The sequence below is a fragment of the Rhinatrema bivittatum genome, chromosome 19, assembly GCF_901001135.1.
Source record: "Rhinatrema bivittatum chromosome 19, aRhiBiv1.1, whole genome shotgun sequence".
NCBI lineage: Eukaryota > Metazoa > Chordata > Amphibia > Gymnophiona > Rhinatrematidae > Rhinatrema > Rhinatrema bivittatum.
The window spans coordinates 41,012,230-41,039,202 of NC_042633.1; the positions used below are offsets into that span (position 1 = coordinate 41,012,230).

At 54.8% G+C, this 26,973-nt stretch overlaps 1 protein-coding gene across 1 annotated transcript in view; it reads left to right on the forward strand.

Annotated features, from left to right (window-relative positions):
• The window catches only part of SLC44A2 (solute carrier family 44 member 2), a 32,372-nt gene extending 11,050 nt beyond the window's left edge, over positions 1-21,322 (forward strand). Inside the window, 22 exon segments of the mRNA XM_029585408.1 lie at positions 5,154-5,202; positions 5,594-5,667; positions 7,054-7,138; positions 7,396-7,480; positions 8,088-8,204; positions 8,419-8,479; positions 10,278-10,401; positions 10,549-10,632; positions 10,724-10,836; positions 10,974-11,105; positions 11,489-11,588; positions 11,897-11,989; positions 12,488-12,572; positions 12,790-12,795; positions 12,797-13,053; positions 13,337-13,431; positions 13,746-13,849; positions 14,148-14,221; positions 14,495-14,565; positions 14,853-14,941; positions 15,250-15,334; positions 19,239-21,322. Coding sequence (XP_029441268.1) covers positions 5,154-5,202; positions 5,594-5,667; positions 7,054-7,138; positions 7,396-7,480; positions 8,088-8,204; positions 8,419-8,479; positions 10,278-10,401; positions 10,549-10,632; positions 10,724-10,836; positions 10,974-11,105; positions 11,489-11,588; positions 11,897-11,989; positions 12,488-12,572; positions 12,790-12,795; positions 12,797-13,053; positions 13,337-13,431; positions 13,746-13,849; positions 14,148-14,221; positions 14,495-14,565; positions 14,853-14,941; positions 15,250-15,334; positions 19,239-19,348 — 2,093 coding nt within the window. The 3' untranslated portion in view covers positions 19,349-21,322.
• Positions 21,323-26,973: the final 5,651 nt, after the last annotated feature.

A 26,973-nucleotide genomic window follows, 5' to 3' on the forward strand; every position in this document is an offset into this window, starting at 1 on the left:
TGCTTATCCCAGGCTTTAACCCTCACTCCCTCACAGCTAAGGATCCTCTGTGCTTATCCCAGGCTTTACCCCTCACTCCCTCACAGCTAAGGATCCTCTGTGCTTATCCCAGGCTTTACCTCTCACTCCCCCACAGCTAAGGATCCTCTGTGCTTATCCCAGGCTTTACCCCTCACTCCCTCACAGCTAAGGATCCTCTGTGCTTATCCCAGGCTTTACCCCTCACTCCCTCACAGCTAAGGATCCTCTGTGCTTATCCCAGGCTTTACCTCTCACTCCCCCACAGCTAAGGATCCTCTGTGCTTATCCCAGGCTTTACCCCTCACTCCCTCACAGCTAAGGATCCTCTGTGCTTATCCCAGGCTTTAACCCTCACTCCCTCACAGCTAAGGATCCTCTGTGCTTATCCCAGGCTTTACCCCTCACTCCCTCACAGCTAAGGATCCTCTGTGCTTATCCCAGGCTTTACCCCTCACTCCCTCACAGCTAAGGATCCTCTGTGCTTATCCCAGGCTTTACCCCTCACTCCCTCACAGCTAAGGATCCTCTGTGCTTATCCCAGGCTTTACCCCTCACTCCCTCACAGCTAAGGATCCTCTGTGCTTATCCCAGGCTTTACCCCTCACTCCCTCACAGCTAAGGATCCTCTGTGCTTATCCCAGGCTTTACCCCTCACTCCCCCACAGCTAAGGATCCTCTGTGCTTATCCCAGTCTTTACCCCTCACAGCTAAGGATCCTCTGTGCTTATCCCAGGCTTTACCCCTCACTCCCTCACAGCTAAGGATCCTCTGTGCTTATCCCAGGCTTTACCTCTCACTCCCTCACAGCTAAGGATCCTCTGTGCTTATCCCAGGCTTTACCCCTCACTCCCTCACAGCTAAGGATCCTCTGTGCTTATCCCAGGCTTTACCCCTCACTCCCTCACAGCTAAGGATCCTCTGTGCTTATCCCAGGCTTTACCCCTCACTCCCCCACAGCTAAGGATCCTCTGTGCTTATCCCAGGCTTTACCCCTCACTCCCTCACAGCTAAGGATCCTCTGTGCTTATCCCAGGCTTTACCCCTCACTCCCTCACAGCTAAGGATCCTCTGTGCATATCCCAGGCTTTACCTCTCACTCCCCGACAGCTAAGGATCCTCTGTGCTTATCCCAGGCTTTACCTCTCACTCCCTCACAGCTAAGGATCCTCTGTGCTTATCCCAGGCTTTACCCCTCACTCCCCCACAGCTAAGGATCCTCTGTGCTTATCCCAGGCTTTACCCCTCACTCCCTCACAGCTAAGGATCCTCTGTGCTTATCCCAGGCTTTACCTCTCACTCCCTCACAGCTAAGGATCCTCTGTGCTTATCCCAGGCTTTACCCCTCACTCCCCCACAGCTAAGGATCCTCTGTGCTTATCCCAGGCTTTACCTCTCACTCCCCCCACAGCTAAGGATCCTCTGTGCTTATCCCAGGCTTTACCTCTCACTCCCCCCACAGCTAAGGATCCTCTGTGCTTATCCCAGGCTTTACCCCTCACTCCCCCACAGCTAAGGATCCTCTGTGCTTATCCCAGGCTTTCTTGAATGCTGAGTCTGATTTCATTTGTCTCCACTTCCTCTGCTAGGAGGTTGTTCCAGTTCATGTGTCCAGCACGAGTTCTGTGCAGAATTACTGTATTTTCTTAATGTTACTCCTGCGTCTGAGCCTTGGGTCGTGGCCTTATGTTCTAGAACTTCCTTTCTGTGAAAGATGTTTGCTTCCTGTGCATTATTTATTCCCTTGTGACATTTGAGTGTCTCTCTCAGATTTCCTCCCTCCTTCCCTCCGAGTTTTGCATGCTCGGCCTCTCTCAGTTGCGCTCCCACCACGGGCAGTGAAGCAGAGCCCGTCAGCGTTACCGGCCTCTCGGCTCCTGGTCTCGTCTGCCTTCCCTCGCCCTGAGATGGCTCTGCATCTTATCAGGGCGGAAGCTGGGTTAGGACAGCGAGGGGCTGGCGAGGGAGGGCCTCTCTGCTTTGTGTTAGCCGCAGCTCGCTAGGGCTGGGCCTGAGCTGCTCTCGGTGTCGGGCTCTTTCCTGCACAGCTGAAGTTTTCCAGAGAGGCGAGGGAGGCAGAACCTTTCCTGGACCCTGATGGCTGGGGAACATCTGTCAGCAGCAGGAAAGGATGGTCCCCCCCCCCCCCAGCCCAAACTGCCTCACACTACCTCAGGGGATCAGGAGGAGGATCTGTAAAGCAGACTTTCAGGTTAACATAACTATTGTGAGAGTCCAGAAATATGCACCTGGAAGCCTCCAGGAGACAGGAGGGACTGTGCAGGAGGAATGAGTCTGCCTGTAACACATCCTGCCATGAGACAGCAGGGACTGTGCAAGAGGACTGAGTGTGCCTGTGACACATCCTGCCATCAGACAGCAGGGACTGTACAAGAGTACTGAGTTTCTCTGTAACACATCTTGCTATGAAACAGGAAGGACTGTGCAAGAGGACTGAGTGTGCCTGTGACACATCTTGCCATGAGACAGCAGGGACTGTGCTGAAGGCCTGAGTGTGCCTGTAATACATCCTGCTGGGATATAGCAGGGACTGTGCAGGAGGACTGAGTGTGCCTGTAACACACCCTGCCAGAAGATTCAAGAGACAAATCTAGTTGAACAGTCATTATATAATAAATGTCATAAAGGGATTACCAGTATAATTATAATCTATTTTCATTGCTATGTAGATCTAGAAAGAATTAATATGAACTAAATTAGATAGGAACTACTGTGATAGCCATGACGATGTGTAATTATGAACGAGAATATGCATTCTCTATGGTGTTGAATTCAAAGAATGAACATTAACACAAAGCCTATGATTGCTGACCTGAATATGAATCCTTATAATTCAAACAGTTGTGATCTTCTTTTGGAACTACAGTATTATAAAACGTCTAAATAAAAAAATAAATACTGGGGACTGTGCAGGAGGACTGAGTGTGCCTGTAACGCATCCTGCTGGGAGATAGCAGGGACAGTGCAGGAGGAATGAGTGTGCCTGTAACGCATCCTGCCAGGAGACAGCAGGGACTGTGTAGGAGGGATGAGTGTGCCTGTAGCATATTCTGCCGGGAGACAGCAGGGACTGTGTAGGAGGGTTGAGTGTGCCTGTAGCATATTCTGCCGGGAGACAGCAGGGACTGTGTAGGAGGGATGAGTGTGCCTGTAGTGTATTCTGCCGGGAGACAGCAGGGACTGTGTAGGAGGGATGAGTGTGCCTGTAGCATATTCTGCCGGGAGACAGCAGGGACTGTGTAGGAGGGATGAGTGTGCCTGTAGTGTATTCTGCCGGGAGACAGCAGGGACTTTGCAGGAGGGATGAGTGTGCCTGTAGTGTATTCTGCCGGGAGACAGCAGGGACTGTGCAGGAGGGATGAGTGTGCCTGTAGTGTATTCTGCCGGGAGACAGCAGGGACTGTGCAGGAGGGATGAGTGTGCCTGTGACACATCCTGCCAGGAGACAGCAGGGACTGTGCAGGAGGGATGAGTGTGCCTGTAACGCATCCTGCCAGGAGACAGCAGGGACTGTGCAGGAGGGATGAGTGTGCCTGTGACACATCCTGCCAGGAGACAGCAGGGACTGTGCAGGAGGGATGAGTGTGCCTGTAACGCATCCTGCCAGGAGACAGCAGGGACTGTGCAGGAGGGATGAGTGTGCCTGTGACACATCCTGCCAGGAGACAGCAGGGACTGTGCAGGAGGGATGAGTGTGCCTGTGACACATCCTGCCAGGAGACAGCAGGGACTGTGCAGGAGGGATGAGTGTGCCTGTAACGCATCCTGCCAGGAGACAGCAGGGACTGTGCAGGAGGGATGAGTGTGCCTGTAACGCATCCTGCCGGGAGACAGCAGGGACTGTGCAGGAGGGATGAGTGTGCCTGTAGTGTATTCTGCCGGGAGACAGCAGGGACTGTGCAGGAGGGATGAGTGTGCCTGTGACACATCCTGCCAGGAGACAGCAGGGACTGTGCAGGAGGGATGAGTGTGCCTGTAACGCATCCTGCCAGGAGACAGCAGGGACTGTGCAGGAGGGATGAGTGTGCCTGTAACGCATCCTGCCAGGAGACAGCAGGGACTGTGCAGGAGGGATGAGTGTGCCTGTGACGCATCCTGCCAGGAGACAGCAGGGACTGTGCAGGAGGGATGAGTGTGCCTGTAACGCATCCTGCCAGGAGACAGCAGGGACTGTGTAGGAGGGATGAGTGTGCCTGTAGCATATTCTGCCGGGAGACAGCAGGGACTGTGTAGGAGGGATGAGTGTGCCTGTAACGCATCCTGCCGGGAGACAGCAGGGACTGTGCAGGAGGGATGAGTGTGCCTGTAGCATATTCTGCCGGGAGACAGCAGGGACTGTGTAGGAGGGATGAGTGTGCCTGTAACGCATCCTTCCAGGAGACAGCAGGGACTGTGCAGGAGGGATGAGTGTGCCTGTGACACATCCTGCCGGGAGACAGCAGGGACTGTGCAGGAGGGATGAGTGTGCCTGTAGTGTATTCTGCTGGGTGACAGCAGGGACTGTGCAGGAGGGATGAGTGTGCCTGTGACGCATCCTGCCGGGAGACAGCAGGGAGCGAGCATATTTATTTACGGCTTTCCTGTATAGTATTTTGGCTCCCCTTGCGTGGCTGTTTTCGGTTGTTCCAGTATCTGCTTTTACCTTGCACGGGCCACATCTCAAGCCTCTCACCTTTTTTGCAGGTGAGCTGCAGAAGCGTTTTACCTGCGCAGGCGCGGCTCTGCCAGCTGGAGTAGCTCCGGCCCTTCTGCCCTGAGCTTCTCTCTTAACATCTTCCCTGTTTGTGAGTCACAAAATGATGGTGGATTTAAAGTTGGGAAAAATTCATTCCCTAGGTTAATTCCCAGAGCGTCCCGAGCTTATTTTTTACTCTGTGCAGAACCTAGCGCTCGGGACCCAGAGCTGCGACAGCCTGTCGGCCCCGGGTTCCAGTCCCGCCTCTGCCGCCGGCGTTTTTTGCGGATCACGTAAATTCCCTCGCCTTCCGCCGTTTCCCTTCCCTCCCGTGCTCTCTGCGCGCCCCCCCCCCCCCCCCAGCGGTCCATAGTGCCTCGCTCGCATCACCCGGCGCCTCCTGTATAATTCCCAATCTTTTTTTTTTCTCCTTTCCTAGGTGAGCCTCAAAAGTATGACCCGACTTTCAAAGGGCCCATTCACAACAGGTAACGTATGTAAACTTAAAAAAACCCACAGAATCCCGATGGCCGTTTATTGTGCTCCGCCGTGAGAGACCTCTGGCAGCCGTGCGGCGGGGATGATGCCGCCGGCGCCTTTCCGTCAAAGGGGGCGGTAGGCGGACCACGAGCTCACGTGGGGGGGGACCCGAGGACCTCGGCCATTCCTGATGCCTTCTCCTAAAACTCTTTTTTTTTTTTTTTTTGAGTGATTTAATTTTGTAAAGGCGAAGGCTGGGAATCGTTGCGCGGTGCTCGCGGCGAGCTCCGATCGTGCACGCTGTGCGTGCCTTGCGGTGCTGTAAAAATCGATTGTACAAATTATTATTATTATTATTATTTTTACGTCTGTCTGTCTGTCTCTCTCTCTCTCTGGCAGGGGCTGCACAGACATCTTTTGCTGTATCCTCATCGTGATTGCCATCCTGGGGTACTTTGTGGTGGGGTTTGTGGGTATGTATCTCGTCCGCGTCTCTCGGGGGGGAGGGAGAGCGAGGAAAGAGGAACGAGTCAGAAGAGGAGAGGTGCATCCAGGATGCCAGAGCTAGCATCACAAAGCAGATACTCGGGGACCCCCCCCCCCCCCCCCCAGGCTCTGTGTCCGGGATGCGGTTTTTGATCTTTTTTTTTTTTCCTCGAGTTCTGATCGGGAAGAGAGAAGGGGCCTCAGAATTTCAGATCCCAGCCCCTGTTTTTTTTTTTTTTTTTTGCAGTCCGCGTCCCTAATGATGTTCCTGGGGGTATTTCTGGCGCGCGTCTCTCTCTCTCTTTACAGAGCACACAGAGAGGGACGCGATTAGACACAGGGATAACCGTCTGGTCCTGGAGGCTGCTTGTTTCTTGTCTCTTCTGGGAACCTAGCAGGCCAGGGTGGCTGGAAACCGTCCCGTTACTCAGGGTAGGGTGGAGAGCCAAAGTTAAGATACAGGTTGTGTAAAATTTCATAAGGTAACACTGAGGAGACAGAAGGACACCCGGAGACTGAGATGAGTGTGTGGCTGCTGCAATTTTGATAAAAGAATGTCTAAGATTGCCTGGGAGGTACTTAAAAGCCTCTCCCAAAAATATGTACGTTTACACACCTTCGGTGTTTGCAACATGCGTACTTTCTCCGGTCCAATCCCATCCGCAGTCCTGGGGGGCCGGGGTACGGAGGGCGACGGCTCTAGGAAGGATTGAAAGGGGTGGAAAGTGAGAGCCGGGGGGGTGCTGAGCTTCGGATCTTGGCCGCGGACACACGAGGGGCAGGGAGCCGGGTGCCCTTCTCCCTGCGTCCGGGCTCTTCATGCCCGGCTCTCGCTGACTGCGCGCGCTAATCCCCGGCTCGGTCACACCCAGACAAGCCACGATGTGGCAGGGAGGGAGGGAGGGAGGTCACCGTATCTCCCAGGGCCTCAGCTCGAACCCCTGGCTCTACGGCCCGACTCTCTCTGTGCGTGACCTTGAGCTGACCCAGTGACATACGGCGTCCGACGACAGAAGAAGACCCGGCTTGGCCCGTCCTGTCTCCCCCGGCCATCCTTGCCCCGTCTGCCCGTAGGATATCGCTCCTTACCCTACGCCTAGGTTTTATCTTCTTCCTGATTGGTTCTCGCCCAGCCGCACCCCCCCCCCGTGTCCTGTTTTCTGTCTGCGTCCGCCGCGCCGTGGGACTCGTTGCCTCTGTGAGCCTGAGCCTGGGGTTTGGGGGGGGGGGGGGAGGACGGACCGGCCCCTGTTCTGGAGAATAGTTTAGATTTCTTTTAAGCTCTTCTGAGCAGGGACTGTGTTTGGGGGGGGGGGGGGGGGGAGGAAACCCGCTTCCCGGGCACTGACTGTGGCCTTCTTATCTCTCTCTAGCGTGGACGCACGGCGACCCCAGGAAGGTGATCTACCCCACCGACAGTCGGGGGCAGTTCTGCGGACAGCTGGGCACCCCCAACGAGTAAGTGCCGCGGCAGTGAGGTCACCGGCGATGGCGTGCGGTGGGGGGGGGGGGGGGGGAGAGAGCCTGGGGGAGTGTTGGACAAATGACGTCCACAGCCCTCCAGCGAGCAGAGAGAGAGAGAGAAACCTGAGATCTATAAATGAACGAGACGGGGGGGGGGGGGGGGTGTCCCGGAATATTCCATCCCTTCGTGGGTGGGTGGGGTTAAAGAGAGGTTTTATTTTCTCTTCTTCTTATCTCCCCCCCCCCCGCAGAAAGAAACCTCTCCTGTTTTACTTCAACATCATGAAGTGCGCCAGCCCGCTGGTGCTGCTGGAGTTCCAGTGTCCCACCACGCAGGTAACGCGGCCGCCGCGCCCCGGGGAACGGGAGGCTCCGCGGGGGGGGGGGGGGGTCCCTTTTTCATGGGCCCCCCCGGTGCCCTCGCTGGGCAGAGGGGGGGTGGGGGGGAAGGAGAGCCGGGCGCACCGCGCGGGAGCGCCACCTGGCGGTGAGCTGCGGGTACTGCAGAGGAGGAGAACCGGAGCCCACCCTGCATGGATTCCAGCCCGGCGTGAGTGTCAGCCCCCCCTCTCCAACCCCCCCCCCCGGAGTCCATCCTGCCCCAGTGGTATTCACTTCCAGCCCTGGAGGGGATTCTCGGGGTGGACCTAAGGAACGAAACTCTCATCTCCCGCCCGAGCTGCCTGTGGCCCCCTGAGGGGGCCGTCTGTGAATACCGCCCTGCTGAGCTGTTCTGGGAGCAACCTCTGGCATTAGCCTGGGGGGGGGGGGGGGAGCGGAGCAGCACTTCTCGTGGGGGGCGGGGGATCCCCTAACCCTTCCCTGGCAGCTCCGGGGGGGGGGCATGGGCTGGGTGAGGAGGGCGCACACAAAGCCTAGCGAGCGAGAGGCTTGGTTCTGACTCGGGCCCCCCTCCCCCCCCCCCCTGTTTTTTTTCTTTCAGATCTGCGTGGAGAAGTGCCCGGAGAGGTTCATGACCTACCTGAAAGTCTCCCGCTCTCGGCAGGACTGGGAGTACTACAGGCAGTTCTGCAAGCCCCAGTACACCAACTTCAGCAAGGTAAACTCCCGCCCGCCCCCGTTCCCGCGCCTCGCTGTCCTCCTCGCAGCCCCTCCGCGTGCTGCTGACCTCCCTGGGACGGAAGGGCCCCACCGGGGGGGGGGGGGGGGGGCGAGGATAATTAACACCGCACTCCCCCATCCCCCGTGCTTATTATGAGGGAACATGTTCTCTTTCTACGTTTTCTTTTTTTTTTTTATGTTTCACTCTCTAGAGCCCCCCCGAAGTGCTGAGGGACGGCGACTGCCCGGCCATGATCACGCCAAGCAAACCGTGTACGTTGAAGGGACGGGGGGGGCTTTTTTTTGTTTGTTTCATGGTGGATTTGTGACTCTCTCTCTATCTGTCCTCGGAGGGGAGGGGTCTCTGGGTGCTTCCCCTCCCCCCCCCCCCCCCCCCCGAGGAGGTGTGCAGATAGGCAGAGACCCTTCCAGTAACGGGGGCCGCCTTTCCGAATACAAACGAGGGGTAGTGAATAAGTGCCCCGCCACCCCCATTCCCTCAAGGCGACGAAGGAAACGAATGATCCCTAACAAGACTTCTACACCCCCCCCCCCCCCCCCCCCAAGTCAGCCACCAGTGCAGATCAAGGATTAAAATAAACAAAATGCCGCGGGTAGCGTGGACCCAGCCGGTTCACAGGAAAAAAAAATTACAATAAGTGAAACCCAGTAAAGAGTCGTGTGGCCCAACATCCTTTTCCCACTGAGCAGGGGCAGCCGGTGGAGAAAATTCTGCTTCCTAGCATTCGGGGCCGCTTCTCTTTTCTTTCTGCGATCGCGTTGCCCGGTTTGGGGGATGCGGGATTTCGGTTTAGGGAACCAGATGTCGTCTGGGCCCCCTCTCGCTCCGCAGGGTCCTGCGGGCCGAAGTCAGAGCCATGCAGATACGACCCTTGGGCTGGACTGGCGCTGCGCGGTCAGAACCGGGGGCGATGTAACGCTTGCTCCGGCCCCGGCCGGACAACCGAACTGGGAGTTTCCCCCCCCCCCCCGACCTTTCCTTGGCGAGCCCGGCTGAAACACGTCGCGCCGATCGTGTGGCGCGGTGTGAAATTCTGCCGACGGCGCGAGGGTCGGGGGAGCTGCCGAAGGTGGGAAAAGCACCTTCCTCGCCCCCTAAGGGAAACTTGGGCTTGCAAAGTGAGATCCCTGTTAAGTTGGATCCCAAGGCTTCTCACTTGTGTCTTTCAAATCTAAGCGATGGTCGTCCCCGTCCCCCCCATGCGTACCATGGGCTCCTGGAAACCTAGGAACCAGCGGAGCCCCCCCCCCCGTCATAGTCGGCTCGAGCTTTTACCGTAAGTTTATTTTGCGATCTCCGTTGAGCAATTGCCACCAGGCAGTTCCGGAAATGCTCCAGTTTCCCCCGTAAACGCCCCCCCCTTACCCATGCGGAAGTCTACGGCTGCAGGTCCTCTGCAAAATTAAATACTCCGTCCTGAATCGCGCTCGCCGCAGGTCGCGGGTGCGTTATTAAAAAGCAGCGGGGACAACGATGGTCCTTGAGGAGGGGGGGATGACTCCAGGCGGAACTGGACGCAAAGGAGGCGTCGCCAAGAGGAAAGCCGCTTCGAAGGGCCCCCCTTCCGATTCCTGCTCCGGCAGTGCCACACGGCAAAGGACCGGGGCCGCACTCTGAGCCCCCCCGTCGATTTACGGAGTCCGAAGTGGCGTTGATATCGTTTCTCTCCCTTCCACATGCATCATTCCGCCTGTTGGGTGGAGACGTCCCAGGAACTCGCCTACCCAAGGGACGCCCTAGGGCTGCACCACTCTCTTCCCCCCCCCCCCCCCGTACCAAGACGAGGATTGCATCAGCTTAGGCCTTAGCATAAGTTGTAGCGGGGAGCCAGATGTCGGGGGGGGGGGGGGGGCGGGGGGGATGTGGATAAAGAGCCTGAGGCGAGCTACGACCATGTGGCTGGGTTGTAGTCTTGGTTACCTCCTGCACGCGGGGAAGGCTCTGCCATGGAGATTTGGGGGATCGGGAGGAGGAGGAATCTCTCTCGGGGTGGGGGAGCGCCACACTTTAACCCCCCTCACTCTGCGCTTTTCCCCACTTCTCCCGCAGTTACGCAGAGGTGCTTCCCGGCCATCGACAGCAGGAAGGGGGTGATCACAGTGGGCAACGAGACCGTGTTTGACGACGGGAGGGGAGCCACGAGGAACGTGACGGACCTGGTGGAGGGAGCCAAGTGAGGCCGGTGACGATAGGGGGGGAGGGGGGGACGGGGATGCGGGGGAGGGTGCGCGGGGGGGGGGAGGGGGGTGCTGATCCTCCCTCCTCGTGTTCTCCCCTTCCCCCACCCCCCACACGCACTTGTCTCTCTCTCTTTTTCCAGGAAAGCCAACGTGGTCCTGGAGGCCCGTCAGGTAGCCATGAAGATATTTGAGGACTACACGGTCTCCTGGTACTGGATAATCATGTAAGAGAGCCGGTGCCCCCCTCCCCTGTGTTTGTGTGGTAAACGCCCGGCCCCTGCTCTCACCCGCCTCTCCCTCTCCTCCCGCCCGCAGAGGCCTGGTGGTGGCCATGCTGGTCAGCCTGCTCTTCGTGGTCCTGCTGCGGTTCCTGGCCGGGGTCATGGTCTGGGTGATGATCGTGCTGGTCATTGCGGTGCTGGGTTACGGTGAGTTCCTGTCCGGTGGGGGTGGAGGGGGGATAGGGATTTTTTTTCCTGGTGTTTTCCCTGTCGCTCGCCCTCCTCCCCTGACCGTGTCTGAATTTTTTTGTCCCCTTTTTTTTTCCCCTCCCCCCCCCCTGTAGGAATATTTCACTGCTACATGGAGTACGCCCGGCTGAAGGGGGAACCCGGCTCCGATGTGACGCTGAAGGACCTGGGCTTCCAGACCGACTTGCGGGTTTATCTGCACATCCGGCAGACCTGGCTGGCGTTCAGTGAGCGAATCCGCCTCTCCCCACCCCCCCATCCCCCTGTGCTGCCGCCACCGTGCTAGAAAGGGGTTTTTTTTTAATTTATTTTGAAGGGTGGGGGGCTTTGAAATGTATCATCTTGCTTTGGCTTGCCCCCCCCCCCTTCCTTTCATAATCCCCCCCCCACCCCGGCCATGGACGCTCGCTTTCAGCCTCGGGTCCTGCGGAGCCGACACCCACCCCCAAGCCGCGGGAAGGCCGAGCTTCGCCGCTTCTCTGGCCGGGGCGCGCGGGAGGGGGCCGACGGCAGATTTATCTGTGGGCGGGTTTCCAGCTCCGGAGCGTCCGAGGCGGCTTCGGCGGCCCCACCCCCCCCTTGCTGACGGGCCTGTGCTTTTAACTGGCAGTGATCATCCTGTGCATCCTGGAGGTGGTCATCATCCTGCTCCTGATCTTTCTCCGCAAACGTCTTCTCATCGCCATCGCCCTGATCAAGGAGGCCAGCAGGTGAGGGGAGGGTGGGCGGGGGGGGGGGGGGGGGAAACGCACCCTCTGGGCCGCTCACGTGCCTTCCCTTTCTCATAAGAACATAAGAAATTGCTATGCCGGGTCAGACCCAGGGTCCATCCAGCCCAGCATCCTGTTTCCAACAGAGGCCAAACCAGGCCCCAAGAACCTGGCAAGTACCCAAACACTAAGAAGATCCCATGCTACTGATGCAATTAATGGCAGTGGCTATTCCCTAAGTAATCTTGATTAATAGCCGTTAATGGACTTCTCCTCCAAGAACTTATCTCCTTCTTCTTCTCCGGCAGGGCCGTGGGTTACATCATGTCCTCCCTGGTCTTCCCGCTCTGCACCTTCCTCTTGGTTTGCCTGTGCATCGCCTACTGGGCTATCACCGCCGTGTATCCTTTCTCCGAGCGCCCTGGGGGGGGAGCAGGAAGAGCTGGCACGCTGCCCGGCACCACCCAGGATCTTGGGAGGGGGGATGGACACCCCCCCCCCCGGCTCTGCGTTCCCGAGATAACGGCGGGGAGGGGGGGAGACCAGCCCTGTGTCTGGGGCCCCACACTCACCCGGAAGCTGTCGTCCACGGTTTTGGCTCCGTGTTGTAAGCATGGAGGCTGATTTCCTGCTGGAGGGGCTGGGGTTAGCCTGGTGGGGGGTGGAGGGGGGGCCGCGATTCTGGTTTTAAAGTTAAGGGGAGGCTTTCATATCCGTCCTTGGAGGTCACTAAAGTCGCAGAATCCTCCCAGCCCGGGAGCTTGAAAGTAGGAGGTTTCCCCAGTCGGCAGCAGCAGGAGGAGAACTGGGGGGAGTCGGCAGGGTCCTGCGTAGGTTCGGAGAGGCTGCCGCGGCCCCCCCCCCCAATGCAGGAAGACCCTTAACTGGCCCTCCGTCAGCTTCCTGTCCACCTCCAACGAGGCCGTCTACAAGGTGTTTAACGAGACGGCGTGCGAGTACTCCCGGAAGACCTGTGACCCGGAGGTAAGGGGGGGGGGGCGGGGACGGGGGTTGACAGGACGCTGGGGGCCTCCTGCTCCGGCTGCTGCCCTCATTCTGGATCCGGTTATAATGAGGATTGTTTTATTTATTTATTTATATATATATATATGCTGTACACCCGCACTAAGTATCTCTTCCTGCCTTTCTAAAAAAAAAAAAGAAAAAAATGATTTCTCTCTTTTTTTTTTTTTTTTTTCAGACGTTCAAACACCACGAACATCACAAAGGAGTGCGCGGACGCTCGCTGCCTCTTCGCCTTCTACGGGGGCGAGTCGTACTACCACAAGTACCTCATCATCTTCCAGATCTACAACGTCTTCATGTTCCTCTGGCTGACCAACTTCGTGGTGGCGCTGGGGCAGGTCACGCTGGCCGGCGCCTTCGCCTCCTACTACTGGGCCTTCAAGAAGCCGGACGACATGCCCGCCTTCCCCATCTTCGGCGCGCTGGGCCGGGCGCTCAGGTAGCACCCGTTCTTCTGTGTGTGAGAGCGCGTGTGAGTGTGTGTGTGAGAGCGCGTGTGTGTGAGAGCGTGCATGTGAGAGAGTGTCTGTGTGTGTGAGGGATGACAAGGCAGGATGATTCTAGCCCTAAAGCCGGAATCGAGGGGAGAGTTTTCGCACGAAGCTGTCGAGGACGCAGGGTTTGCTTCTCCACCGGTGCAACTCGCCCGCGGCTCAGCCCCCCAGGATTAACGGTGCCTCTTTTTTTTTTTTTTTTTCTTTTCTTGTCGTCTTGCGGCACAGGTACCACACGGGCTCCCTGGCCTTCGGCTCGCTCATCCTTGCCATAGTCCAGCTCATCCGGATCCTGCTGGAATACCTGGACCACAAGCTGAAAAGTACGAGCCGGGGTTTTGGGGTATTGGAGGGGAAAAGGTGGCGGCAGCTGATGATTCATTTTCGGGGGGAATACTGGGAGGAAGGGGAGAGGACTAGGGAGCTTCACCTAGCCGTGCACCTTCCCAGATTGAGTTGGAGCAGGCAAACTCGCGCTGGCTGACGGGGAGGATGATGGTGGCGGATACTGGGGAGTGTCCCGCTGAGAGGAGGAGGAGGCATGGGCTGGCGCAGGGAGTGGGGCTGTGTGCATATATATATATTTTATTTTATTTTTTTAATCTTCCCCTCGCCTCTCTCTCTCTCTCTCTCCCAGGCTCCCAGAACGCCTGTGCCAAGTTTCTGCTCTGCTGCCTGAAATGCTGCTTCTGGTGCCTGGAGAAATTCATCAAGTTCCTGAACCGCAACGCTTACATCATGGTGAGGGTGGAGACCCCGGGGGGGGGAGACCCCGGGAAGGGCGGCCAGGCCCCGGAGAAGTCCCGAGAGCGCGGCCCGCCGGCTTTTAAAAAAAACAAAACATTTCCTTTTTAATTTTACCGTTTATCTTAAGGGGGTTACGACGACCGTGCAGGAGTGGATGGGGTGGAGTGGGGGGGGGGGGGCTGATATCACGCCGGAGGGGAGCGGCGGTCTCTCGCTGGCTCGAGCGGTTTCAGGCAGCAGGGGTTACTGACTGCCGCCCTTCTTCCTTCCCTTTTTCTCGTGTCGCCCGCAGATCGCCATCTACGGCACCAACTTCTGCACCTCCGCCCGCAACGCCTTCTTCCTGCTCATGAGGAATATTATCCGGTAAGCAGCCCTTCCCCCGCGTGCGCTCGGGCCTTGTTCCGCTCCCGCCAAGGGGAAACCACCTCTGTTTAATTTTTAATTTAAAAATAAAAACAACCCCGAGAGGGCGCTGCTCGCGGGTTCAGCGGGGAAGGGTTAGAGGGAAGCTCGGATGATGTCTCGCGCGACAGGGGCGTGCGTTTACGATGCCCTGCGCGGCTCTTGCCGCTAATACGCGGCGGCAGATTGTTCCTATACGTGCATATACAATATCCTTATATTGCTCTCTGGCAGGGTGGCGGTCCTCGATAAGGTGACCGACTTCTTACTCTTTTTGGGAAAGCTGCTGGTGGTTGGCTGCGTTGGTAAGTTCCACCCCCCCGGATCCTCTGTATTTCCGGGGTCGTTTTGCAAGGGGCCTTCACCGGGTGGCTGTGGGAGGCGGGGGGGGGGGGTGCTGGGCTGGATGGACCTCTGCCCTGTCCCAGAGTCTGCGTGTCAGTGACAACCAGGGGAAATATCCGCGTGCCGGGGGGGGGGGGGGGGGGGGGGAGACGAGGGGGAAGAGAGAGAGAGAGGAGAGAGCGGGGGGAACTTCAGACAAACTTAAAGCAGCTAACGAGGCTCTGATTTCCGTCTCTCTCCCTTTCAGGAATCGTGGCCTTCTTCTTCTTTACTCACCGGATAAAGATTATCCAGGACACGGCGCCGTCCCTGAATTACTACTGGGTCCCGATTCTGGTCAGTTCCTTTCTCCTGTGGGCCTCTCGGCTCAGCGCGTCTGAGGGGCCGGTTTTTTTTCCCCAAAACGGCAAAAGTTAAAAGAAACTTTTGTTTTTTTTAACGAAGGGATGCGCGCACAACACGTTGATCCTCTTTGCGTCTTGGTATTTTTTTTTTTTTGCTTTCGATGCGATGTCGGGGGCTGTAACTTGGACGCGCAGGCTGTGTCTCCCCCCCCCCCCCCCCGGCTCCGTCGCGGTGCTTTCGTGCCCGGGGCCGGTTCTGCAGGATGTGCCACAGGTCAGGCCCTTCTGCTTCTCTTGCAGACGGTGATCGTAGGCTCCTACCTCATCGCCCACGGCTTCTTCAGCGTGTACGGGATGTGCGTGGATACGCTCTTCCTGTGTTTCTGTAAGTATTCCCCCCCCCGTCCTTCCGTTCCTCCCCCCCCCCCCCCCCCCCGGTCCTAAGAGGAGATGGGCTCTGTGTCCCCCGCGCCCGTCCCGTCCCCTGAGCCCGCTTTGACTTCAGTGGATGGAGGCTGAATCTGCCGAGCCCCCCCCCCCCCCCACTGCTCCCCCAGTCCTGTAAGCAGGCTGCGTGGTTGCGCCTCTCCTAATCACAGACTGGGCATCCCCCCCCCCCCGGGATCGAGATCCTGAACCACCGGGCACTGGGAAGAGACGTGCACGGCGCCCGCTGGGGTCCGGCTCAGGCTTCCGAATACTGTGGCAAAGTTTTCCAGGGTGGGAGTCTTCTATGCAAGTTGTTTTTTTTTTTTTTTTTTTGTATTCAGTCACCGCTGTGGGGCTGAGGATGGGGGAGGACCCACCGGCGCTGGGAAGCTCTTCGTTTGGTGCTCTTATCTAACCTCCTCTGCTTCTCTGCTTTTGGTGATTTCTATAGGGTCGGAGCTGAAGTCTGTCGCTGCTACTAACCAGGTGTCCTGTGTTTCTCTCCCTCTCCTTCCTCTTCCTCCTCTGCTCCTCCTGTTCTGTTTACTTTTGGTGGGGGTGGTGGTGGGGAATGTGCCTCCGTGCGTGATTAAAAGGTGAAGATCTGGAGAGGAACGACGGATCCCTGGAACAACCTTACTACATGTCCCCGGAGCTCAGTGACATCCTGCTGAAAAAGGAGTCGGAGCCCCTGAAATCCACCGAGAGCCAGGATTAGCGGGGGGAAGGGGGGTGGGGAGGAGGAAGGTCACGCGGCCTGACCCTCCCTGCTCGGCGCGCGGGAGCACGTTTGACTCGTCACAGATCCTCCTCCCCCCCCCCCGTGGCTTTTCAAGAGGCAGTCGGCCGAGCGCAGGCCGCAGCCACGCCCACCTGAGGTTCTATCCCTCGGCGTTTGCTGCCTGGCCCTTTCGGTGGCCACAAACTCTTCCCAGTGCTGCTGTGGCGTGACGCGTCGCCCCCCCCCCCCCCCGTCAAAGGATGCCAGTATTAACGCAGAAGTACATGAGCCACAGGCCGCTGCCGTCCCCAGCCGCAGGTAATATAAAGGTGGGAGCCTAGCTTCCAGTGTTAGCGTTTATTCTGGTTGCTTCCAGTGTTAGCGTTTATTCTGGTTGCTTCCAGTTTTAGGGTTTATTCTGGTTGCTCCAGTGTTAGCGTTTATTCTGGTTGCTTCCAGTGTTAGCGTTTATTCTGGTTCATTCCAGTTTCAAGGCTTATTCTGGTTGCTTCCAGTTTTAGGGTTTATTCTAGTTGCTCCAGTGTTAGGGTTTATTCTGGTTGCTTCCAATGTTAGCGTTTATTCTGGTTGCTTCCAGTTTTAGGGTTTATTCTGGTTGCTCCAGTGTTAGCGTTTATTCTGGTTGCTTCCAGTGTTAGCGTTTATTCTGGTTCATTCCAGTTTCAAGGCTTATTCTGGTTGCTTCCAGTTTTAGGGTTTATTCTAGTTGCTCCAGTGTTAGGGTTTATTCTGGTTGCTTCCAGTGTTAGCGTTTATTCTGGTTGCTCCAGTGTTAGCGTTTATTCTGGTTGCTTCCAGTGTTAGCGTTTATTCTGGTTGCTTCCAGTTTTAGGGTTTATTCTGGTTGCTCCAGTGTTAGCGTTTATTCTGGTTGCTTCCAGTGTTAGAGTTTATTCTGGTTCATTCCAGTTTCAAGGCTTATTCTGGTTGCTTCCAGTGTTAGCGTTTATTCTGGTTGCTCCAGTGTTAGCGTTTATTCTGGTTGCTTCCAGTGTTAGCGTTTATTCTGGTTCATTCCAGTTTCAAGGCTTATTCTGGTTGCTTCCAGTTTTATGGTTTATTCTAGTTGCTCCAGTGTTAGCGTTTATTCTGGTTGCTTCCAGTGTTAGCGTTTATTCTGGTTGCTTCAGTTTTTCTGGTTGCTTCCAGTGTTAGCGTTTATTCTGGTTGCTTCAGTTTTAGGGTTTATTCTGGTTGCTTCCAGTTTCAAGGCTTATTCTGGTTGCTTCCAGTGTTAGGGTTTATTCTGGTTGCTTCCAGTTTCAAGGCTTATTCTGGTTGCTTCAGTTTTAGGGTTTATTCTGGTTGCTCCAGTGTTAGCGTTTATTCTGGTTGCTCCAATGTTAGCGTTTATTCTGGTTGCTTCCAGTTTTAGGGTTTATTCTGGTTGCTTCCAGTTTCAAGGCTTATTCTGGTTGCTTCCAGTTTTAGGGTTTATTCTGGTTGCTCCAGTGTTAGCGTTTATTCTGGTTGCTTCCAGTGTTAGGGTTTATTCTGGTTGCTCCAGTGTTAGGGTTTATTCTGGTTGCTTCCAGTGTTAGCGTTTATTCTGGTTGCTCCAATGTTAGCGTTTATTCTGGTTGCTCCAATGTTAGCGTTTATTCTGGTTGCTTCCAGTTTCAAGGCTTATTCTGGTTGCTTCCAGTGTTAGCGTTTATTCTGGTTGCTCCAGTGTTAGCGTTTATTCTGGTTGCTTCCAGTGTTAGCGTTTATTCTGGTTGCTCCAATGTTAGCGTTTATTCTGGTTGCTTCCAGTTTCAAGGCTTATTCTGGTTGCTTCCAGTGTTAGCGTTTATTCTGGTTGCTCCAGTGTTAGCGTTTATTCTGGTTGCTTCCAGTGTTAGCGTTTATTCTGGTTGCTCCAGTGTTAGCGTTTATTCTGGTTGCTCCAGTGTTAGCGTTTATTCTGGTTGCTTCCAGTGTTAGGGTTTATTCTGGTTGCTTCCAGTGTTAGGGTTTATTCTGGTTGCTCCAGTGTTAGGGTTTATTCTGGTTGCTTCCAGTGTTAGCGTTTATTCTGGTTGCTCCAATGTTAGCGTTTATTCTGGTTGCTTCCAGTTTCAAGGCTTATTCTGGTTGCTTCCAGTGTTAGGGTTTATTCTGGTTGCTTCAAGTTTCAAGGCTTATTCTGGTTGCTTCAGTTTTAGGGTTTATTCTGGTTGCTCCAGTGTTAGCGTTTATTCTGGTTGCTTCCAGTGTTAGCGTTTATTCTGGTTGCTCCAATGTTAGGGTTTATTCTGGTTGCTTCCAGTGTTAGCGTTTATTCTGGTTGCTCCAGTGTTAGGGTTTATTCTGGTTGCTCCAGTTTTAGGGTTTATTCTGGTTGCTTTCTTTGCTCTTCTTTTGGGGGAGGGCGGTCAGCAGTATGTCATATTTATTCATTTTTTTCATTCAAAATTCCAGGGTTTTTTTATTTATTAGAAACGCAAAAGTATTCCTTCCTCACTTTCTGGAGAGGCAACTTGTATTTATGCATGAGGGAGGGGGACAGAGGGTGAGGAGGAGAAATGGGGATACCCCTCCTCCTCCATTTCCCCAGCTTCACTCCTGTGCACTGAACTTCCAGGCAACCAAAGAGCTTTCCCCTCCGTATTCGGCCTGGGACAGAGGGGTTTCCGTTGCGCTGTGGGGGCTCTGGAGCCCCCGCACTCCCCCCATTCCTCCGTCTCTCTCTCTCTCTCTGCTCTCCGTTACTAACTCTCTCCTGCGCGCTGGGTCTGAGAAATCCCACCTCCTGCTGGCCCCGCACAGAATACCCCTCTCCTCTCACGTATATTTTTCATGCATGGGAACGGGGGGTGGTAAATGGTGGGGAGAGGGGGGGGGAGGTCTGTAACGCAGCTAAGGGCCCTGGCTGGCTGCACTCTGATTGGCAGATGGGGATTCCTACCTTGAGATCACACTTGTACACATCCCCCCCCCCACCATACCTCATCTGTAGAACCAGAAAGCTGCGTTAAAACGCCAACCCGTGGCCGAAACTGGGGCTTACCCGGCGCAGCCTTTGACTCGCCCGACCTCCTCTGTGCCGGGAAGTCCTGCCTTACACAAGCCTTCGTCTCTCCCTCTCGGTGGTGGTGGGGGGGGAGCACGGGCTTCTTCTGATTTCTCTCCGCAGTGGAAGACCTGGAGCGGAATGACGGCTCGACCGAGAAGCCTTTCTACATGTCCGCGGGTCTGAAAAAACTCCTGAACAAGAAGAACACGGGGCCCGCAGAGACCAAATGATCCCTCCTCCGCTCCTTCCCGTCCACCCTCCCCTCGCCGGCGGTGCGGGGGGCCAAGTGCCGGACCACGAGCGCCGAGGCGAAACCCGAAACCCTCCTGGTGGACGATTCCTGCATTCCTCCTCCTCCTCCGGTCCCCCCAACGGCCCCGGACTGTTGCACGTGGGCAGAAGGAGGCTCTTCAGTACACAGTTTGGGGGGGTGGGGATTGCTGGGGGGGGGGGGGGTGTTTGTTCTTTTGCTTGTGATTTCCCTGTCGGCTGGAGGTGAGCTGAACAAGCAAGGGGAGTCAGGAAGAGAACTGGTCCCGCTCCCCCCCCCCCCCCCCCTAATCTACGCTTGCACCCCTACGGACAGGAAGGAGCCGGAGCTCCATCCCCAGGGCGGGCACTTGGGCTCCAAGCCCAGCCCTGACCCTCTGGGTTTCGCTTAAAAGGACTTCACTCGGCCGCAGGGTTTGCAGAGAGATGGAAACTCCTGTATGCGTCGGGGGGGGGAGGGGAAGGGTTTCAGGGCGCCTGTGTTTTCTTGAATGTGTTAATATGTATTTTGTACATTTTGCTGTGGTGTTTATTTTCAAATAGTATTTCAGCATCGCATTGTCTGCTCTGATCATCCTCGCCCCCCCCCCCCCCCCCCCCAGGAAATTAGTCCATCCTGAGGGTGGCCCAGCAGCCTCTCTCTAGCCACAGCGGGGGGAGAGCTTCCCAGTTTAACTCCTGGGCATTCTGGGAGTTGCAGTCCAGCTGGGTCTAGCACACATTGGGGATCCTGGGAGTTGTAGTCCCGCTGTTTGTGCAGCAGGAAGTCAGGACTGCCGTAGCCGGAAGGTGCCAAGGCAGTGAAACTGGATTTAAATGGGAAAGAGAATCTCCAAAAGCGAACAAAGTTATGCCCCTTGCATCCGTGAAATGATGACAGAAGAATGCTGCTGACGCTTCTTCCTCCTGTGCTCCTCCCTTCTCTAGCTCTCACATAATAACCAGTGCCTTTGAAATCCTCTCATGCGAGGGTGGGAATGTGCAAACCCAGACATGGACCGCCGGGGGCGAGAGGAGGGGGGCGAGATGGGGGCTCCCTCGGGCCACTGCTGGGCCTTTGCTCGGATGCCCCCGTGCCCTGCTTTTCAGATTCTCCGTGGCGCGTGGGTCCCCATCCATTTCGAGCTGAGAGCCGGGCAGCCTTGCATTGGCTGCCCCGAGAGCCAAATTTCCACAACCAACCCCCCCCCCACCACTACCTTTTGAGCTCCTGTAAGGGAGCAAGCACCAACTTCTGGTCCTGGTGGGAACTGAAGCCCAAACGTGGGTGTTCCGTGCTGCCTCTTAATGATTGTGAAATGCCACCTGCGTTTTGCCACGTTTGAAAAGGGAAACGTTAGGGGGGGGGGGACGCGCTGCACGGCAGGCTGCGGGGGCCGTTGCTGGCGGTCGGTAGCCCCCTTCCCTGGGTGGCAGAGAGAGGGGGGCACCGTAAGCCACGTCACCTGCGCGCCGAAGCCAACGTCGCCTGCGCGCCGAAGCCCTCCCCTGTCGCGAGGCACGCAGGGGTTAGGGGGGACGGGACCCAGGCAGCTGCGGGTGACTGTCGCTGCCGAGGCCTCCCCCCCCCCCGGCGCGGCCGCCCCGCCCGCCGTGCCGGGGGAAAGCACAGAGCGGCGGCTTTAAGGAATTTCGCACGTCAAACCAAAGGTTTCTGCCGAGAATGCCGAGGCGCTGGGTTCCCCGCCCCTGCTCTCCCCCCTTGCGTAACGTCCCCCCCTGGGTGCACGCGGTCATAAAGCGTACTGTGGGGTCTGCCTACCGTGTCCTTAAGAGAGGCTCTGTCGCCACCGGCGTTGCTCGCCGCAGGGCCTCTCCCCCCCGCCATTCACTGCCGATTATGCGTCCATGTCATCCTGTGAACCGTGTACTCATGCCTGTCAAACTATGTACTGGAACATGTTTACCTTTTTATAAAAACATTTGTACTCCTGCCTGGTGGTGCTTCCTCCTTTATCCCTGCGGAATGCCGCGCCTTGCTTTTTCATACATCTAGGGATCGGATATCTCCCCGCATTCCCCTCCCCTAATTTGGGTAGTAGCCAGATTTTTGCCAGAAAGTTCGTGGTTGACCGTGGCCAACACAAATGACCATACGCTGTGTGAAGGAGGCGGCACCTCACGGGGGGGGGGGGGGGTGGGAGGGGAGCTGAGCAGCTTCAAGGGCCAGCTCACGTTTGCAATCTGCGGTCAGAAGTGCACGGGCTGCCCCCATGGGAACGCCAGAGGGGGGGGGGGCAGTCCGAGAGCCCCCCCGCCCACGCTCCCAGGTAAATCGCCACCCACCGCGCAGCCCGAAACCTTTTCTCGGAACCCGCCAGGTGCGAAATCTTTCACGCGCGTGGAAGGCGGTTTGCGCGGGAGCAGCTGATGTTCGCTAAAAAAAACAAAACACAAAACTCCTTCAAAACAGAACGGCAGTGCTCCTGGCCGACTGCAAGACTGGAGATCACGCTTTATGGATTCCCGCCACCGACGACTCCCACTGGCCACCTGCGCTGGTTCAGGATTACAGCGTAAGATGTTTATCCCTTATTTTATTTAGGCGTTTTTTTATACAAGATCCCAACGGTTTAGAAAATCGGCGCTCGTGCTCCTGTTTTAACGATCACACTCCGTGCCAGCATTCGTAACCCGGGGCAAAGCCACAGCCGCTGTGTGCTCGTGTAAAATTCTCGGTTAACACGACAGTGCAATTTATAGACTTCATGTTCATGCGTTTTCAAAGCCAACGCAGGTCCGGATTCGGCCACCTCTGCACTTTTACATCACTCGTTACTTTTGCTGCTCTCGCTTCACTGCCACTCTCTCTCTCTCTCGCTTCACTGCCACTCTCTCTCGCTTCACTGCCACTCTCTCTCTCTCTCTCGTGTTGACCATTGGGGCTTTCAGTTACGGGTCTCTTTATGTTAAAATCGCAAGCTTCTGTAAAGAGCCATGGTTTCAGCTGACGTTTGAAACTCTTTCCTTCTGTTCTCGGGCCTGGTGACTCTGGAAGGGTGTTCCACAACTGCTATGGAAAACATTTGATCCCTTATTTGCGTTAGGTTGTGCGCTCGGGTGTAGAAGGCACCGTTAGAAGTCCTTTTTCTTTTGCGATCTTAGGGGCTCTCTGCGGCGTGAATGGTTGAAGTGTCACTCCTACTAAGCATGGGTTAATGTTGTTGATGATATTAAAAATTAGGGTTAATACTTTTATAATGAATCCTGCATTGTACAGGAAGCCAGGGCAGTGCCATCGGTGAGGGTGTGATGTGGTCAAACTTCCTGGTTCCTACTAAGAGTCTAGCCAGAGCCATTTTGGAGAAGGTACAGAGAAGGGCTACCAAAATGATAAGGGGAATGGAACAACTCCCCTATGAGGAAAGACTAAAGAGGTTAGGACTTTTCAGCTTGGAGAAGAGACGACTGAGGGGGGATATGATAGAGGTCTTTAAGATCATGAGAGGTCTAGAACGGGTAGATGTGAATCGGTTATTTACTCTTTCGGATAGTAGAAAGACTAGGGGGCACTCCATGAAGTTAGCATGGGGCACATTTAAGACTAATCGGAGAAGGTTCTTTTTTACTCAACGCACAATAAAGCTCTGGAATTTGTTGCCAGAGGATGTGGTCAGTGCAGTTAGTGTAGCTGTGTTTAAAAAAGGATTGGATGAGTTCTTGGAGGAGAAGTCCATTACCTGCTATTAAGTTCACTTAGAGAATAGCCACTGCCATTAGCAATGGTTACATGGAATAGACTTAGTTTTTGGGTAATTGCCAGGTTCTTGTGGCCTGGATTGGCCACTGTTGGAAACAGGATGCTGGGCTTGATGGACCCTTGGTCTGACCCAGCATAGCAGGTTCTTATGTTCTTAAGCTTGAAGGTAGGCCCTGTGGTAGGGAGTTGCCGTAGTCCTACTTTCAAATGCTCTGTGAAATGGCCTCCTCTTCCCTAGGAGACAGGCTGAAACTATATCAATCTTTCGCAGCTCTGAAGCCTTCTCAGGAAGCTCTCCTACCTCTTCTACCCTTTGGTCTGAGGCCAGGCTCACCCTAACCAGAGCTAGGACGTTCTCTACTGTTTATGGAACGCACTGCTAGGGCCTTGCACGTTTTAAAGATCGGTGTAGAAATGTGTTGAATTAGGTCTTTTTAAAAAAATTATTTTTTTTTTACAAACTGTTGTTTATTAGTTTTCAAAAAACATTAACACTATCGGACCAGGCAGCTGTAACAGAATACAGATAAGTGTCGGTCTTTAGAAGAATCTCCCCTGGCCGTAGACAAGCCCAATGTACGTGTGCATGGCCCATAATGGATAATGAGTTCAAAGGCGAGGCGCACTAAAGCTTACCGCCTGCTCCTAGCACTCCCCGTCATTGGTGATATATACATCTAAAAAAAAACAGACCAGAGCCTTAGCCTATTGGCTGTCTTGTCAGGAGAACTAGTTTGGGCAGAAAGATATTCATGTGTGCATAAATGTTATCATTTTCCCAAACCAGGGCTCTTTATCAGGCCGTTCATGCCCCACCCAACCTGCAAGGATCCCTTTCTTACCCTCCAACCAGGCTTTCATAAGAAAGGCCGGGACCTAATCTCCTAAGCCGGTGTTCGACAAAATCCAAGACCCAAACAGCCAAAGGTTAGGGCCGCATGGTAACTTTCTCTTTAAAACTAAGTGCGCACCGACGGCTGACGCCCTCCCAAAATGCTGACGTTACCGGGCCATCCCAAAAGCAGAGATTAGTAGGTTACCTATCTCTCCTCGGCATTTTGAGCACAACGTGGACGTGCTCATCCCCCCACCGCGTGATAAAAATCTGCCACAAAAACCTATATACTGTTTTTGCGTAATGTCCGTAATGTCAGTTATGCTAAGAAACGTCTCTTGAAATCAGAGAAAGAGAGACGGAATGCAGGCCAATCCGTCCACGTCCTGTATAAACGCAGCAGAGAATTGAATTAGGTCTTTGAGACTGTCCTCGTCCCGTTCGTTTGCGACGAGAAAGATGTCGGATGTTATACACGTTTTAAATACGCTGTGCATCACCTTGGCCAGCGATTGGTGATAAAGAAATGTTCAATTCAGTGCACCAGGCGCTAGGTTAAGGCCACAGGTGCAGACTGGTCGATCAGGAAATGCAGCCACTGGGCCCTTTTTAAAAGCAGCTTTCCCCGTGGGAAACGTAAGCCAGAAGATGTAAAAGGGCAGAAACGACGTTGTTGTTCCTCCTTTGATGTTGCATAGCACTAATTGAAAGCAGCAGCTCTGTTTTGTGTCTCTGTAAAATGCTGCAGCCAGTGAGTGGTGGTGGGGGGATAGTAGTTAATTAGGTTTCTTAATTTTCCAAAGTGTAAGTTTTGTAGAAATGTCAGAACTGCTGCCGTAGAGATAAATGGCAGCTGCACCGTGCTGGCTGGGACTTCTCCCAGCCTTGGGCAGGAGTAAAATGTTTAGGTGCGAGGACTGCCGGCGGTGCGTTAAGGCCATGCATGGATTTGGCGTGAGTTCACGGATGTGGACAAGGAGGGCACCAGAGGGAGCAGCGGTAACAAAGTTGGGATGGACCCAACAGGGTGAGGCTTATGTCCTGATCTTCCCCATGGGCTCCTGCCAGGTTCTTATGGCCTGGATTGGCCACTGTTGGGAACAGGATGCTGGGCTTGATGGACCCTTGGTCTGACCCAGTATGGCCTGTTCTTATGGTGGCCTTGCAGTCACACTGTGTTGCCTTTTAGCTGGGGCTCTGTTGCTGAGGATGTGGCCAAGTCAAAGAGCAGAAGATGGTCTTAATGGACAGGCGGGTCTAAAATGTTTTTCAAAACTGCCTCTAGTTCTCTCCTGCCCCTGGGGCACTCGCTGGACAAAATGGCACAGTCGGTGAGAGATACTTTTGGTACCTGCCCCCCCCCAAAACAAAGGTGCATAGCAGCCTGGGCAGCTGTCCTCTTGCAATAGGCCTGCTTCCTCTCTAAAATCATGCATGGAGCAGCACAGGTATAGAGGAAACTGATCCTTTTAAATTCTACTAGGACTAGGGCCCACTCCATGAAGCTAATAGATAGCACTTGCCAGGTTCTTGTGGCCTGGATTGGCCACTGTTGGAAACAGGATGCTGGGCTTGAAGGACCCTTGGTCTGACCCAGTATGGCATTTTCTTATGTTCTTATGTTCACTTTTCAAACAAATGGGAGAAAGAATTTTTTTTTTTGCTCAATGCACAATTAAACAGTGGAAGCCATTGCCATGGTGAAAGTAATTATTTATTTATTGGGTCTTATGTACTGTCACTCGGGTTCCATCGCAACGACTCACAACAATAAATACATTATAAACAATAAAACAATCAAATAAAATACATATAAAACTTAAATTACAACGCTAGCAGCATTACATAAAATAATCCTAAAATACATCAAAAACTCCTGTTCACGCCACCTCCTTTCCCCTAAAATAAGCTACTGTATGAACTCTAAAACTACCTAAAACAGTAAAATAATAATTAGTGTTAGTGAGTTTAAAAAGGGTTGAGATGTGTTCTTGGAGGAAAGTCCATAAAAGAAAATTATTACTTACCTGCTAATTTTCGTTCCTGTAGTACCATGGATCAGTCCAGACCGTGGGTTATGTCCCCAATCCAGCAGATGGAGTCAGCCAAAACTTTGAGGGGGCGTCACCATAAGTAGAACTACCCCCTCTGCAGGAGTTCAGTATCGAGTATATCAAAGCCCGAGTAGAACAACCCGAACCCCCTCATGGAATCAAGTTTATATAAAGAAATTGGCAACAACCAGCCATGTAACTGTAATAACAGACTAACCGTGGGCGACCTACAACGGGTAGGAGGCCACACAGACAACACGTCAACTCGTGAGGCGCTGATGCTGGGACAACAGTGGAAAATTGACAAGTGGTGAAGTACAGATACCCTTACCGATATCCCGAGCAAGATGAAGCAGGAGTGGAAAAGACCCAAAGCGGTGGGCGTCTGGACTGATCCATGGTACTACAGGAACGAAAATTAGCAGGTAAGTAATAATTTTCTTTTCCCTGTACGTACCTGGATCAGTCCAGACCGTGGGATGTACCCAAGCTTCCCTAAACCGGGTGGGGTCCTGCGAGGCCTGCTCGGAGAACCTGTTCACCAAAGTGTCCCGTGACAGAAGAGGCGAGGTGTAGGCGGTAATGCCGCGCGAACGTGTGCAACGACTTCCAGGTAGCCGCTCGACAGATCTCCTGGGATGAGACCGAGCGCGCCTCCGCCCAGGAGGCCGCTTGCGACCTTGTGGAATGCGCTACAATGCCAGGCGGAGGCGTCCGCCCCGCCCCGACATAGGAAGCGGCAATACCCGCCTTCAGCCATCTCGCAATGGTTGTCTTGGAGGCTTGGGAGCCTTTCTTCGGACCGGACCAAAGGACAAATAGATGGTCGGAAGTCCGGAACTCGTTGGTAACCCCCAGGTATATACGCAGTGTGCGTTGAACATCCAGGAGTCGGAGAGACTTCGGCTCGGAGGCGGAGAAGGACGGCAACTCCACCGTCTGGTTCACATGAAAAGCCGAGACCACCTTCGGTAGGAAGGAAGGGACGGTGCGGAT